This window comes from Nicotiana tomentosiformis, chromosome 12 (assembly GCF_000390325.3).
Source record: "Nicotiana tomentosiformis chromosome 12, ASM39032v3, whole genome shotgun sequence".
Taxonomy (NCBI): domain Eukaryota; kingdom Viridiplantae; phylum Streptophyta; class Magnoliopsida; order Solanales; family Solanaceae; genus Nicotiana; species Nicotiana tomentosiformis.
In genome coordinates this window covers 62,392,366-62,406,787 of record NC_090823.1, presented here as the reverse complement: position 1 = coordinate 62,406,787, position 14,422 = coordinate 62,392,366, and the positions used below count along the sequence as shown (strand labels likewise).

The window sequence follows — 14,422 nt, the reverse complement described above, 5'->3', positions numbered from 1 at the left end:
AAAGCCACGCAAGCTAGAAAATTTTGACATTTGAACAATGATTTTCACTTTTGCTTTACTGAAACATTGATGGCACGTGACCACCTTTTTCATTTGAAGTTCTTACTCATAAATCCGTTGAAGAGTCATAAGTAAGCATTATTTCTAATGAATATGTACAAATCCTATTTTACCACACAGTTTGATGTCGAATGTTTCCAAATCCTTTTCTAAACCAAATAACTTTGGTTGACTTTACTATTTATTTTTATTTAGAAGCGGGAGTTAGCAGCTCTTCATCGTCTGTAGGGGTATTTTGGTAATTTTGTTCGTGTTACTTTTGCCGCGATTCAAATGACTGTTATGCCCTATGTAATAATTTCTGACTTCATTCTTTCCCCGGCTTTTGTATAAATAAAAGTAAAAAACAAGGGCAACGCTAACCTAAAAAGGCGGCCGTACCGACGGACCCATCATATTTACAAAGCAATCCGTCATGTTTGACATGCAAGTTCTGAATTGTTTTGCTTTCCATCCCCTTTCGGTACTCTGTCTATTTGTCTCTCTCTCTCTCTCATTCCCGGATATACTCTCTTTGTTGTTTGCTTTGGAATTGAAGGAATTTCTGGGTTGCATGTGTAAGATTTTCTAAAAAAATTCTTGTTTGTTGCTTTATTTTTTAATAAGTTTGTGTTTGTTCTGATTTTACTGTTAGTCGAATTGAAGGTTTTCATACTTAGCTTCGATTTAGATTTCTTCTCGCTATAGGGAAGAGTGTCGTCATAGAGAATTTAATTAGAAATGGTCAAGGAACTGTTTGGAGCTTATTATTAGAACATTTAAATGAAAAAATATGCTTCATAATCTCTATTTAGCATTTCCTGGGGTTTAGGGCCATTTCTTCAATTGGAATGCAATTATGTTTATGTTTCCTTTATGTTTTGGGATACTAAGGATTAGAATGCATTTTGTTTTTCAATTTGAAAGTTTTGGAATTTCATGTCAATCTGAGATTTTTTTTTTGATAATTTTCTCTGTCTGAGCTTTCCTTTAATCTTCTGTGAATGAAATCACTATTGAGGGAGGTCTAATGTTTTGTCCCCGAGTCTTGCGAATGAGATGAGAACGTTTATTGAGCTGTTAGCGAATGCATAGAAGCTGCTTGATAAAATAATCTTGTATGCTTATATCTAAACCTCCTAACGGTAATCGTCCAAAATTCTTTTTTTCTTATTAACTGCAAAGGAAAGGGAAAGAACTGCTAAAAGATTCTGAGATTCTGCTTAACAACATGACTTGGCAACATAATAAAGTGACAAAATATATCCACTTCTCTGGAACTTGCTCTTGGTAAAATGCAAGGAAGTTAGATTTGTCACGATATTATGTAAGTTAGATTTGGTTGAGGTTCACCTTTAGCCTTGTCTATTAACTGTGGACCATGAAGAATGCTACCTTATATTTATAGTCCAGAGGCTGGTTATAATATACTCCCTCCGTTCACTTGGACTTTGCACACCCCTTAAGAAATAATAAATGAAGTGCATAATTTATCATGATACCCATATTAATTGATGAATATTTTTAATGGATTTGAAATAAGTAATTAATACTGTGGGTAAACAAGAAAAAAGAAATTGTCATTCTCTTGATATGCTAAAAGTGACAAGTAAAAGTGTCTATTTTTAGAATACTAGACAAGTAAAAATGAACGGAGGGAGTAGATGATTACACTTAAAAATGATTAATGATTTCAGCAACTATGCTTGTTGAACCTTCTGAATTAACAATTGATAAATCCTACTTCGTCTGGTACCTTGAATGTTAATTATTTTTTCATGTCGTGATACGTGAAAGCTAGAAACAAATGAGGTTTATTGTGCAGCAGATGAATTGGCCAGATAACAGTGATGGAGCTTGGTTTAGACGTCGTCCTGTTCAGAATTTTATTAGAGAAAGGTATATTTGCTAATTATAAACCCCTCCTTTTCTTGAGAATACATGTATGAATATGAGAATATATTGGTGCTTTTAATTTGTTATCAAAGAGCAAAGTGTTGGATTATTTTCATTCCCAAATTTTCAATGTTTGAGGTCAGGGAGTTCCATTTGATATGAAAGCTACAAAGTAATCTACCAAAGCGACTAAATGCAAGTAAAGATGCTTCCAAGGGATAATCTATTGATAAATCTGACAACTTGAGAGATAACTTACCATCCTCTTATATTAGGAAGAATAAACTTCTATATAATTTTAAGGGTAAACATATGTGGTTAAATTGATATGAAGGATATAAAACATCTGTTGTCCTTTGTCCATACATCAATATCAGTTCAGCTTTGACTTCCGCTGTCTGTTTAATTCTTAGCTGCAAATACAGTAATATCAGATGTCCTTTTTCTTTTGGTTTTTTTTTTGGGTAATATATAGTGAAGAGAGATGGAATGAATTGAATTCCTGTTTTATCTTTCATCTCCCGTAGTTGTAGTGATGTTGTAGTAGCTTACAAAATCGGAAAAGGCATTATTTGGTGCAAACTGTTTGCATATATGATCCTCGTCAATATGGTATGTGGTAGTGAAAAGGTTATACACTATGGATGATGGTCTTGTTTTTGAAAAGGATCCAAATATACCATCAGAACAAAATTTGCCTACTTGAGTATGTTGTTGTCCATTGTTCAACTGGAAAATTTTAAGGTGGAGTCTGGACAATTATTAGGATAAAGTTTATATATTTGTGCCAGGCTCCTCTAACATACCTATGCTTTATGCTTTATTACTTTGGCAGTGTGGTCCCTTCCTAATGGGTGATTGGCTAAAGTGGGCTTTAGTGACTGTTGTCCAATTTGTCATTGGTAAGCGTTTTTACGTTGCAGCAGGAAGAGCACTTCGAAATGGTTCCACAAACATGGATGTCTTAGTTGTAGTGGGGACTACAGCTTGCTATGTTTACTCTGTATATGCACTACTTTATGGTGCAATTTCTGGATTCTGGTCTCCAACTTACTTTGAAACAAGTGCCATGTTAATAACATTTGTACTTCTGGGAGAGTACTTGGAAACTCTTGCAACAGGAAAGACATCAGATGCTATCAAAAAGCTCGTAGAACTGACTCCAGGTACTACTATATTGCTTGTCAAAGGTAAAGGTACATGTATTCATAATTTCTTTTATTATTTCAATAACAGTGCCTACCAGGTTTTGTCGGTCAGAGATGCGATATACTACTGGCAAATGTATGTAAACAACCAACAACTTTTCCCAAAGTGAAAAAACCAATTCTGATAACAATGGACTCACTTTGAAGTTATGTTTGATCTGTCTATAGGTGGAGGAGTCATAGGTCAAAGAGAAATAGATGCTTTGTTGATTCAACCTGGTGATGTACTAAAAGTGCCTGGTGCAAAAGTTCCTGTTGATGGCGTGGTTACATGGGGTTCAAATCATGTTAACAAGAGTATGGTAACTGGAGAATCTGTTCTTGTTCTGAAAGAGGTCAATTCAGTAGTCATTGGTGGTACAATCAATTTACATGGTTCGTGTCACGACCCAAAATCCAACTAGTCGTGATGGCACCTAACTTATCCCGTTAAATAAGCCAATTTTCAACTAATCAATTTCACTAATAATTATTAAAGCAATTTAAGTGAATAAAGATCCTGATCTTATACAATCCCCAAGAACTGGTAGTACAAATCATGAGCTTCTAAGAATACAGTATACAAAGCGAAAATGAAATAAATACATAGTCTATTTGAATAATACATAAACAGAGCTTTTATAAATCTAAGGCTTCCCTGAACAAGAGGCAGCTACAACATGAACGCAGGTACATCTTCAAATTCCGCAACCATCGAGCACAGCAACAACGACAACCAATAACTGCACGCAATGTGCAGAAGTGTAGTATCAGTACAACCGACCTCATGTACTGAGTAAGTAACAAACCTAGTCGTAGGTTGAAAGTAGTGACGAGCTTCTACCAAGGTCAGAGTCCAACTTCCATAATCAACAATAGTTCATAACAATATTAAACAAGTAATACCAGAAGTAACTCAAGAATAAAGGCTCAGCTAAATCATGACTTCTGAAAATAGTTCTGCCTTTCAAGTACATCAATGAAAACCCGAATCGTATACCGAAGATTACCAAAATATGAATAAGTTTGAAAACAATAAATTTCTCAAAAAAAAAATCTTTTCAATAATAAACAATATGTCTCATTCCCCCCCAGATAACCAGTGTAAAACAAATGCATCACTATGCCCATCTGTCAACATGTGAGAGAAATCATGAATAATGTGATATCGTACAGCATGAGGAAAACACATCTCTATGCATATATGTCATGTGTGCATGTCAATGCAACGTATCTCAGAGATTGCACTCATGCACTCACGCTCTCAGAGTACTCAATCTCATTATCTCGCATTCTCTCTCACTGTGCTCAACACACTCAATCACTCAGCGCTATACGATACCTGCTGCGGCGTGCAGCCCGGTCCCTGTTTATAGTCGACTGCGCTCACTGGGGGGTGTACAGACTCATGAGGGGCTCCTACAGCCCAAGCGCTATAAGCACGAACAACTCACGTGCCATAATATAAATATCTGGATCCGCACGGCCAACTCACGTACAATAATAATATCTGGATCCGCACGGCCAACTCACGTGCAATAGTATAATATATAGATCCGCACGGCCAACTCACGTGCAATAATATAATATATAGATCTGCACGGCCAACTCACGTGCAATAATATAATTTATATAAAGCCAACATGGCCTGCTGCGGCGTGCAACCCGATCCCAAAAATATCCTCACAATCAGGCCCTCGGCCTCCCTCAGTCATCAATCTCTCCAGTCTCTCTCTCATGGGCTCACAATGTAATGAGAATACCCCAAAAATGATGATATGATGTATCAATAAATAACAACAGAGACTGAGATATGATATGCAAAGAAATGAATATGACTGAGTATGAATTTTCAATTAAAAATAAATATTTCACATCAATATGACCTCTGTGGGTCCCAATAATACTGGCACATAGCCTCAATATGATTTTTATTATGTTTTTCAGTTCAATTTCTTTAACACATAAAACTGCATGGAAAATGCCAAGATTATTTAACTACAAAATTCCACAGAAACAATTATGTCATAATTTCTATAGTGCACGCCCACACGTCCGTCACCTAGCATGCGCGTCACCTCCCAACAATTCACAAAATACATATATTCAGGGTTCATACCCTCAACTCCAAGATTAGAAGAGTTACTTACCTGGAACAAGCCAAATCCAATGTCGAGCAAGCTAAGCAATGCTCCAGAAATTTCATTCTGCGCGTATCAACTTCCAAACGGCTCGAATTTAGTCACAATTAATTTGATTCAGTCAATAAAATTTATTGGAATTAATTCCATAAGAAAATGCTAATTTTCCATCAAAATTCGAAATTTAGCTCAAAAATCGCCCGTGGGGTCCACGTCTCGGAATCCGACGAAACTCACAAAATCTGACAACCCATCCAATTACAAGTTCAACCATACTAATTTCACTCAAATCCGACTCCGAATCGGTGTTCAAATCTCGAAAATTCATTTTTATAAAATTGTAGAAATTCCTTTGATTTCTTTTGAAAAAAATCAATAATCTAACGCCAAAAACGAATATTAATTCATGGAATATCATCACAAGGGAGTCAAGAACACTTACCCCAAGTTTTGTGAAAAATTTCCTCTCCAAAGTCGCCCAATCCGAGCTCCAAAATCCGAAAATGAAGAAAGAAACCAAAACCCACGATTTTATCTTCTGTTCAGTCATTTACTCTTCGCGATCGCGGAAAATGCTTCGCAATCGCGAAGAACAAAAATTTCCAGCCCAAAATTTGCCTTCCGCGATCGCGAAAAATGCTTCACGATCGCGAAGAACAAATGCCCAGCTCTTCCAGACAGCCACTAATATAATGGTCATAACTTTTTGTACAAAACTCCAAATTGCAATTGGTTTAGCTTTTTGAACACTAGACACCAAGGGCTATAACTTTCATTTGTTGCTCATCTCCCAATTCTTTATACATTTCGAGATATAAGCTTCTAAAGGCAGCCCTGTGCAACAGAGAATTTCCAAACTCTTCCCAGACATCCTATAGTATATCCACCATAACTTTTTGTACACAAATCCAAATGACATTTGGTTTACATTTCTGAATACTAGACATCAAGGGCTACAACTTTTATTTTTGGATCATCTCCAAAGTCCTTATAGATTGCGAGATATAAGCTTCCAAAGTCGGGTCAGTGCAGCAGGATTTTCCTCTACGCGATCGCGAAAAGGCTTCCGCGATCGCGATTCACAGTGCCCAAACAACAAAATTGCTCTTGGCGATCGCGACCATTTGTCCGCGATCGCGATGCATACGTCTGTGGCCAAAAACCAGCAACTAATAATGGCCTAGAAATGATCCGAAACCACCCCGAAATACACCCGAGCCCCTCAGGACCTCAACCAAATATACCAACAAGGCCTAAAACATCATACGAACTTAGTCGAAGCCTCGAATCACATCAAACAACGCTAAAACCACGAATCATGCTCCAATTCAAGCCTAATGAACTTTCAAATTCTATATCTTGTGCCGAAATACATCAAATCAATCCGGAATGACTTCAAATTTTGCACACAAGTCATAAATGACATAACGAAGCTATTCCAATTTCCAGAATTGGATTCTGACCTCGATATCAAAAAGTCAACCCCCGGTCAAACTTCCCAAAAATTCAACTTTCGACATTTCAAGCCTAATTCCACTACGGACCTTCAAATAATTTTTCGGACACGCCCCTAAGTCCAAAATCACCATACGGAGCTATTGGAATCATCAGAATTAAATTCCGAGGTCGTTTACACATAAATCGACATTCGGTCACTATTTTAACTTAAGCTTTAAACTTGGAACTAAGTGTTTCAATTCATTCCAAAATCTCACCGGACCCGAACCAATTGTCCCGGCAAGTCACACAACAACTCTAAAGCTCAATTTGAGCAATAAATGGGGAAACGGGGTTGTAATACTCAAAACGACCGGTCGGGTCGTTACAGTTCGCTTCACATACAGGCTACAAAAGTAGACTCTAACACAGTCTTGAGTCAGATTATATCGGTGGTTGAGACATCACAGACGTCAAAAGCTCCGATTCAGAAGTTAGCTGACTATGTGAGTATTATTTGGCATGTATTTTGTCTAAATAGTGTTATGACACTTGCAAATTAACTGTTTCAGTGGTGTTGAACTTTATTATATCTGCTTGCTCTAGGACAAATTACTGACGACCTTGGAAAATCATATATGAATAGAATTCACGAATTCTAAGAATGCCCAGATAGGAACTATAAACCTCCTTTCTTTCCGTTACATATGATCCATTGTATGCTGTCAGATGTTCTCCCAGCATTTCTATCTAAATGTTGTTGGAGACTGTTATGATTTATCCTCATGGATCTGTAAAGTGGTGCTCTGCGAAGCATGTTTCAATGTCTCAGTTTATTCTTTTGACCACATCAAATATTAGAATGCCGAATTGAGTGTTCAACAGTTTGAGTAGCTGAAAATCATATCAGTTTAGGTTCGACTAATGAATTCTTTATTTTCAGTTTACTTATTGTTTCTTGACCACTAAGATATGCTATTGAAGTTGTATAAACTCCAACCCTGTAACAATTTCACTCTTTACGTAGTCCCTTTATCAAAGGCTTTTTAAATAAAATTTCATTTCATTAGCAAGAAATGACAAGGACAGTAAAGGATAGAGTTTGGGCCATGGCCATTGATGTACAAAAATCTACCAAGTGTGATCTGCGATGTAAATTTTTTTTTTTTTTTTATTCCCTCCCTCCCTACCTTGCTCTTGGGTGACTCGAACTCGTTGGAAGTGAAGAGTGCTCACCATTTGAAATTATACTACACAAGAACAACTAATGAAAGTATATTACACTTGAAATCTAATATTATAATTGAAAGTATACTACACAAGAACAACCAAACACAGGCGCAAATCGTCTATAGAAAGATCTATTGAATCATTAATACTCTCTTGACCATTTATCTTAAGAACCAAGAAAATTAATTTTTAAGAAAAATATTTTTAATGCACCCAATACAATATATTAAATAGATACTTCATCTTCTGCTACTGTAGATAGAATGAAATTTTTAATCATGCCAAATCTTAACCTATGAGAAGATACCCAAAAAAAATAGGATTAACTCTACTTTTCACATTATCATAGGTAAGGAGCAAATCTTACTTCTGGCTTCATTGACTTCACCATTTCATGCTACAATACAAAGTAAAAGATATCAGCTAAAGATGGTAGATGCATTAACTCATTTCTCCACTGACCTACTTGATTAAAAGCTCTAGAAGCATAGACACCACTGCTAATAAATGTGGAGTTGCAATATTGCCACAAAAGGACTATATCCCAAATAACACATTATTAGAATGTGTACCTAAATTACAGTTCCTCCGCAAATTGATCTTAGTATACTCTATGAAAAATTATCCACTAAAATAATATGAAATTTTAACCTAATACGTTTGGGCTCGGGCTCAGCACGGGCAATTCTCCACTAGTTATATAGAAATGGGAGTTGAAAGTGTACGAACAGTCGAACAGGGGCAATTTAGGAATTTAGATATTTGTCATAGACATTTTCGTACTTTGATTTTTCAATTCTTCTGACACGTGTTTAATGTCTACTCCCATGACTCTGATTTTTAATTCTTTCTTCGGATTCGGACTTATCGGTCTTCTTCTTCAAACTTTTCTTTCTGCTTCTCTTTCTTCCTCTGTTCTTTTTGCTCCAAATTTGCATGCGCTTGCGGAATCGCACCTCAGTAAGCTCCTGTTGATCATTTTTTATTTTTGCATGTATCCTCTCTGTTTTCAGAGTTATTTGTGCAATCGTTCTTCTATTTATTGTACTTCCTTTGTATCACAATTTTTTGTGTATAGGTTAGTTTTATTCTTTTTTAATAACATATTGCTAGAACTTTTACATGCATATCAGCGATTGTGCCTGATTTGCACATGCATTGTGTCTTTTTGATGAATTTTGTCATTGTTACCAATAATTAATGCAGAATAACATGTTTTTTTGAGGTGGACTATGCACCTAAGCTGTTTGATTATATGTTTGCCAGGTAATTTGGACCTCTTACCACGGCCAGTGTCAATTGCGCCTACTGCTTCACATTAGAAAAAAGTTTGCTTTTTTCTTCTTCTTTTTTTATATGTTTTAGATTTATGCTTTCTCCTCCTCCTTTTTAATAGAAATGTATTCATTACGGATATAATAGCTAGAAAATGTAATTTACTGCAATAAATATATACTATAACCATCCTATAATCTTAACCAGCTACCTAAACAAGTTGGTAATTCCTTTTAACATAAAAAAATATATTACTGACAATAGGGATATGTTCTCTGTTGGATGTTCAGTCTTCAAAGACAAAAGAGACTCAAAGTGAAGTGACAAACTGTTAATACAATACTGCATATATTTGCTAGGCATTTTTTTTTAAACAAGGTGTCACAAACACCGTGAGATCAAGTTGTTTTTGATGCAGTGTTTCCATGCTTTCTTTCTTGACAGGAAGATAGGTCATTTTTTACCCTCACTTTTTTGACAGAGACAATTTCTTTCTTACTGATATCACTAAACAGATAGGACCAAGAAACATATAGAGAAATGAGCTACAATTGTTCTTCGTAATTTATAATACTGATGGACCTTATTGTTGACGTTGAATCTCTTGACAAACAGATAATAATTACATTTTCTGAGAGAAGTAAGGATGAGGTTGCCAATAAATATGGAGGAGGCAAAGCTGCTTACAGCTGTTGCTAGCAACTTCAACAGGAAATTTGGATGATGTAAATTTCCTTTGTACTCTATTTACTCCTCTATGATTGAGGCTGTTGAGAGTGAGAACTGCCTCCACCATAACAATAACATACAGGCACAAACTTAAGGAGCAAGTGCAATATTGTGTGGATTATCTAGAGGAAGTTAGTAAGCTTGCCTAGGTGAAGGTTGAGGTTTCAAAAGTTAAGGTGCCATGAATAGAAAACATTGTACTAACCTCCCTTTTGGATTATACTCTTTGAAAAGACTTGATTTCTTCATTTTGAGACCGGAAAGACACCAAAAAACTGTATTTGGCTGGTTAATGTAAAATTATGGCCTTGCGCTGGTTCTTGATCGAGGGGAGAAGATTGAGCTTTGTCGATGAATCTGCCATCTTTTTTATGCTTCTGTATTTTTATCCTAATTGGGAGATAATTCTTACATCAAAAAGGTAGGTACCGTGCATTCTGACCTACAAAATCACAGCTGCCCCACTATTATAAGGTATTTAGTTCTGTTTGTTTAAATTGAAAATTCATCTATTCGTTTGTAACAATGATTGTTGCTTTTTATGTCTTTCTGCTTTTTAGCAGTCAAACAAGTTCTGCGGGGCAGGGCTTTGCATTGCTTTAGCTACTTTGAGATTCTTTGGTGTCTTCTGATTGGGGGATATACTTAATACTTTCGGAAAATCAAAGTATTCTTATTTTTTATGTATGTATGCTCTTTTTAGCTTTCTTCTCCTACTCTTTTATTTAAAGATCAATTGAATTGTAAAAACCCCTAATTTCAAAATTTAGGTTAAAAACTCAAATCCTTAAATAAAATATAAAGTAAAAAAATTTACCTACATGCAACACTTGAGGAATGAAAAGAAATAATAGAAAACGAATTCAGAAGACGGAAAAAAAAGAAAAATAAAAAATAATGAAGGAAGAAGAAGGAGAAAACCATCAAAGAATCCATACATGAACAGTCCCGCTAATTGAAATGCATATAGAAGATAAATGTGAGATTCTAGATTGTACTAATGGAGTGCAGCAGTGAGGCATTTAATATTCGTTGGGCGGTGTGGGATCATGTAAAAGGGGGCGACTACTACATGTTTCCGACATGGACTTGGTGGGGACTCTTCCGTATCTAAATAGACTAGCAAGGAAAGTCTGTGCTATGCACGGGCCCAACATGATTAGCATGGTTTTCTAGGTTAATTGAAGTCTTTTAATACAATATTATAGACAGCATCTGAGAAAAGGTTTTTCAGAACAAAATAGAAAACAACGTTGTGTACAACACTAAAGACAGTCACAATTGTCACTATATTGCAGGCTAATATACAAAGGTATTCTATGTGCCATCACCTTAGCTATAAATACCCAAATTTTTGAGTTTGAAAACTAAATACACCTTCTAAAGTTGATGCAACTCCTGTTTTTGTCCATCTGCAACTATCTATTTGAAATATCAAGTGTGTGATATGGAAACCTTTAAGGATGAAAAGAGTTAAACTTTTCTTCCATAATGGAGTAATCTGATGCAATACAAATTATAAGGTTTCAACGGCAATTTAGAATACCAATAGTTATGAAGTTTACTGCTTGAAAAGTATGGAAGATAGTAGAAGCACAAAAAGAGTTGAGCTTTGAAATATATAGCTCAGACTAAAAAGAGAAAAATATGTAACAGTTAAATCTCTTTGTAGCCTTTCAAAATAAATTTGGACAGAGAGATGTCAATATCTTTTTAGTTGAAAGGGGCAAAAATTAGTCATATAAGCTTCAACTTTCATCACTGTCCTAGTAGCTAAAACAGATAATCAAAACTGTTTTGTAAGACCAATTATACCATGAGAAATCATTAAACCATAACGACTGCAACTCTTTTTGGGGGTAAATATAACGACTGCAATTTTGAGAAGCCAGTTGGCTTGATATAATTGTGCAATCATCTATTTCATCTTCTTTCGGTCTCAATCTTATGATAGACCACACTGACTTTTAAAACTGAAGCAAGTCTTTCTTTCCCATATATCAAGCTCATTTTGATGTCTTATCAAGCACATGCAAATGAAAAAAAAATATTCATCCTAAATCCTCGAGATAAGACCAACCTTTTTCCTAATCACTGGCCTAAAAAATTTGATAACTCTATAAACCCGTATGCCTTCTCTTTACTATCATCAATTGCAGCGTTTGCAAGCTACTTCCGAGTCTATTTTTTTTTTGACGACTCGAGAATATTGACGAAAAGGTAATTTCTTCGTCTTTTTCATGCTCTCTTTTTTTTCCCTCTTTTTTTTTTTCTTTTTGTAGGTCAAACGACAAGGATGTGTTCTTTAATAATATGATCCATGCATGAAGAAGACAATCATAGGGTGTCCGTCCAAATATCAGAGAAATTACTCTCAAGGTGGCTCGACTATCGGAGGAATTACTCTCAATGTGGTTTGACTATCGGAAAGATTATGTTAAACCCCATATTTCCGTACGTGAAAGTATGCCATAAGTAAATTGATGTAAGCTCAAAAAGGATGAAATCCTTCTACAAGGCTAAGGAAGGTTTATCGAAGTATTAAGTAAGTTAGGATGAATGAGACTTTTTAATCATGATTTAAATGAGTTTAAAGTCGTGATATGGCTATATATGATGTTTGGATATAAAATATAAAGTTTGGGAAAAAAATCGGATTTAAGTTGCGGAAAAACCGACTAAGAATTTGCCTTGTAATGAAGTGTTTTGAGCAATACATTTCATGTGTTATATGAGGTCTTTTTGGGACATATTATATACCAAAATGAAGTTCTTGGAACCTAGTTTCCAACAGTCCAAACCATTTATTCATACGACATCGGGGTGGAGAAATATGAATTTTTAAAGTAGGGTCGCCAAGTCACGTTGCCGCACTTCGGAGAAACTGGCAGGTTTATAGGCCAAGTTGCGACGCATTTTTCTCCCAATATATTGAGAGTTTCATGGAGATTATTTATATGGAACTAAAGCCCTATGTGTTTAGTTTCTAACGCTGTAAACCGTTTGTTAATACGATATCCGAATAGAGAGATACAAGTGTCCGAAGTGGCACTGCTCAAGCTGCCAAGCAGGCAACTTACCCACCTGCTTGGAAAATTGAGGCGGTGGTCTTATCCCCTTATATCTCGTCAACAATACAGATGTTACTCACACAAAACCACTCTCAAGATCTACAAAATCATCCCTAACATATCTCAAGGTCACAAGAACCAAACTCAAGGAAACAACAACTCAAATCATCATCAAAGATGTTAAAGACTACAAGAGAATGCTTCTATGGTGTTGTGATGTGATTGAGGGCTATTGTGAGCTAAGTTGAGATAGGGTTTCGAGTTGTAGATGTTGTACAAGGTATGTATAACATCATCTTGATTGTGCCTAAGTTTAATCTTGTGTTGGTTGTGTTGTTTGAGTGAAAAGTCGTAAGATAGCACTTGAAAGAACATGGGATATGGTTGTCTTTTTGGTTGGACTGTTTTGTGGCTAAATATATGATTTGTGGTGGCTGAAAATTGTGAAAAATAATTTAATGATGTTGTGGTTGATGTTGTTAAGCTTTTCTAGGTGTTAATTAAGTTGATTGGAGAAGAAAAGATGAAAAACAAGTGATTGACGATAAAAATTAAGGTGCTAGATGTATGGGGCTATTTTGGAAGGTATTTTGTGGATGTTTTAAACTAGAAATAATATGGTACATATAAGTATGATGTTCTGAAGGTTGTAAACTAATTTATGAAATAAGATTTGAATTCAATTTATATCTTGTTATGAGTAAAAATGAGATTGCTGCTCAATATGATTGTTAAGATAATCAGAGAAACTCATATTGGATTGTATCGTTGTTGTTGCTATTGTTGGTTATAGTTTTTGTTGTTGGGCTGTCTTTGGGTTGTATTAAAAATAGGGGAGTTGCTGTCCGATTTTCCTTAAGTCATACGACTAGCCAAATACGATGGTACGGCGTTATATGTTAACGACAATATTATTTCACTTGCTGTAGATGAAAGAAGTTGTGTTGAGCTTGGTTGAGTAATAAGGATGAGATCATATAGGTATGTTAAGGCTATCCCTTCTTTCGGTTTGGCATGATCTAAGTAACGATACGTAAACGTAATGTTATTTCATAAATGGTCCTACTCTTAGTAACTAAGAAGGTCTACGTTATTCATTACTGTAAAATGATATTCAAGCATGTCTAAGTATGTATCTAGTCCCCTATGGAGGTATTTGATAAAGATGTTAATGTTTTTAATATAGTGATACATGCATCTTCATGCATTTATCATCGTGCTAAGGCCGGTCGGGCAGTTACCACCGGTTGAGCAGTTATGTATCATTATTTACCGCCTGTTGGGCAGACATGCATATTCATTTACCACCGAGCTACGACCGGTCGGGCAGTCATGTATTTACTACCGCGCTACATCCGGTCAGGCAGTTACCATCGGTTGGGTAGTTATGTATCAATATTTACCACAGGTTGGGCAC

At 35.7% G+C, this 14,422-nt stretch overlaps 1 protein-coding gene across 14 annotated transcripts; it reads left to right on the top strand.

Annotated features, from left to right (window-relative positions):
* The first annotated feature begins 311 nt into the window (after positions 1–311).
* Positions 312–10,262, top strand: LOC104100934 (copper-transporting ATPase RAN1-like). 14 transcript variants are annotated; one of them, XR_011412566.1, is made up of 7 exons: positions 331–617; positions 1,865–1,938; positions 2,771–3,101; positions 3,172–3,219; positions 3,312–7,206; positions 9,197–9,258; positions 9,821–10,262. XR_011412566.1 is itself a non-coding variant. In XM_018772366.3 (5 exons), the coding sequence occupies exons 2-5, from the start codon at positions 1,890–1,892 to the stop codon at positions 3,545–3,547; spliced, it is 576 nt and encodes a 191-aa protein (XP_018627882.2). In that variant the 5' UTR covers positions 319–523; positions 1,868–1,889; the 3' UTR covers positions 3,548–7,531. The 14 variants fall into 14 exon arrangements, 10 of the variants coding, with proteins under 10 accessions (XP_018627882.2, XP_070047619.1, XP_018627877.2 ...); XR_011412565.1 differs by having other exon boundaries at positions 9,197–10,262; XR_011412564.1 differs by lacking the exons at positions 9,197–9,258; positions 9,821–10,262 and adding an exon at positions 7,307–7,531.
* The last annotated feature ends 4,160 nt before the right edge of the window (positions 10,263–14,422 follow it).

Bases quoted from the DNA above. Each gene is read 5' to 3' on its own strand.
- LOC104100934 (XM_018772354.2), top strand. From the start codon at position 2,786: ATGGGTGATTGGCTAAAGTGGGCTTTAGTGACTGTTGTCCAATTTGTC. The intron at 3,102-3,171 runs GTACTACTATAT...TTTCAATAACAG, and splicing joins GCTCGTAGAACTGACTCCAG to TGCCTACCAGGTTTTGTCGG. The intron at 3,220-3,311 runs GTATGTAAACAA...ATCTGTCTATAG, and splicing joins GCGATATACTACTGGCAAAT to GTGGAGGAGTCATAGGTCAA.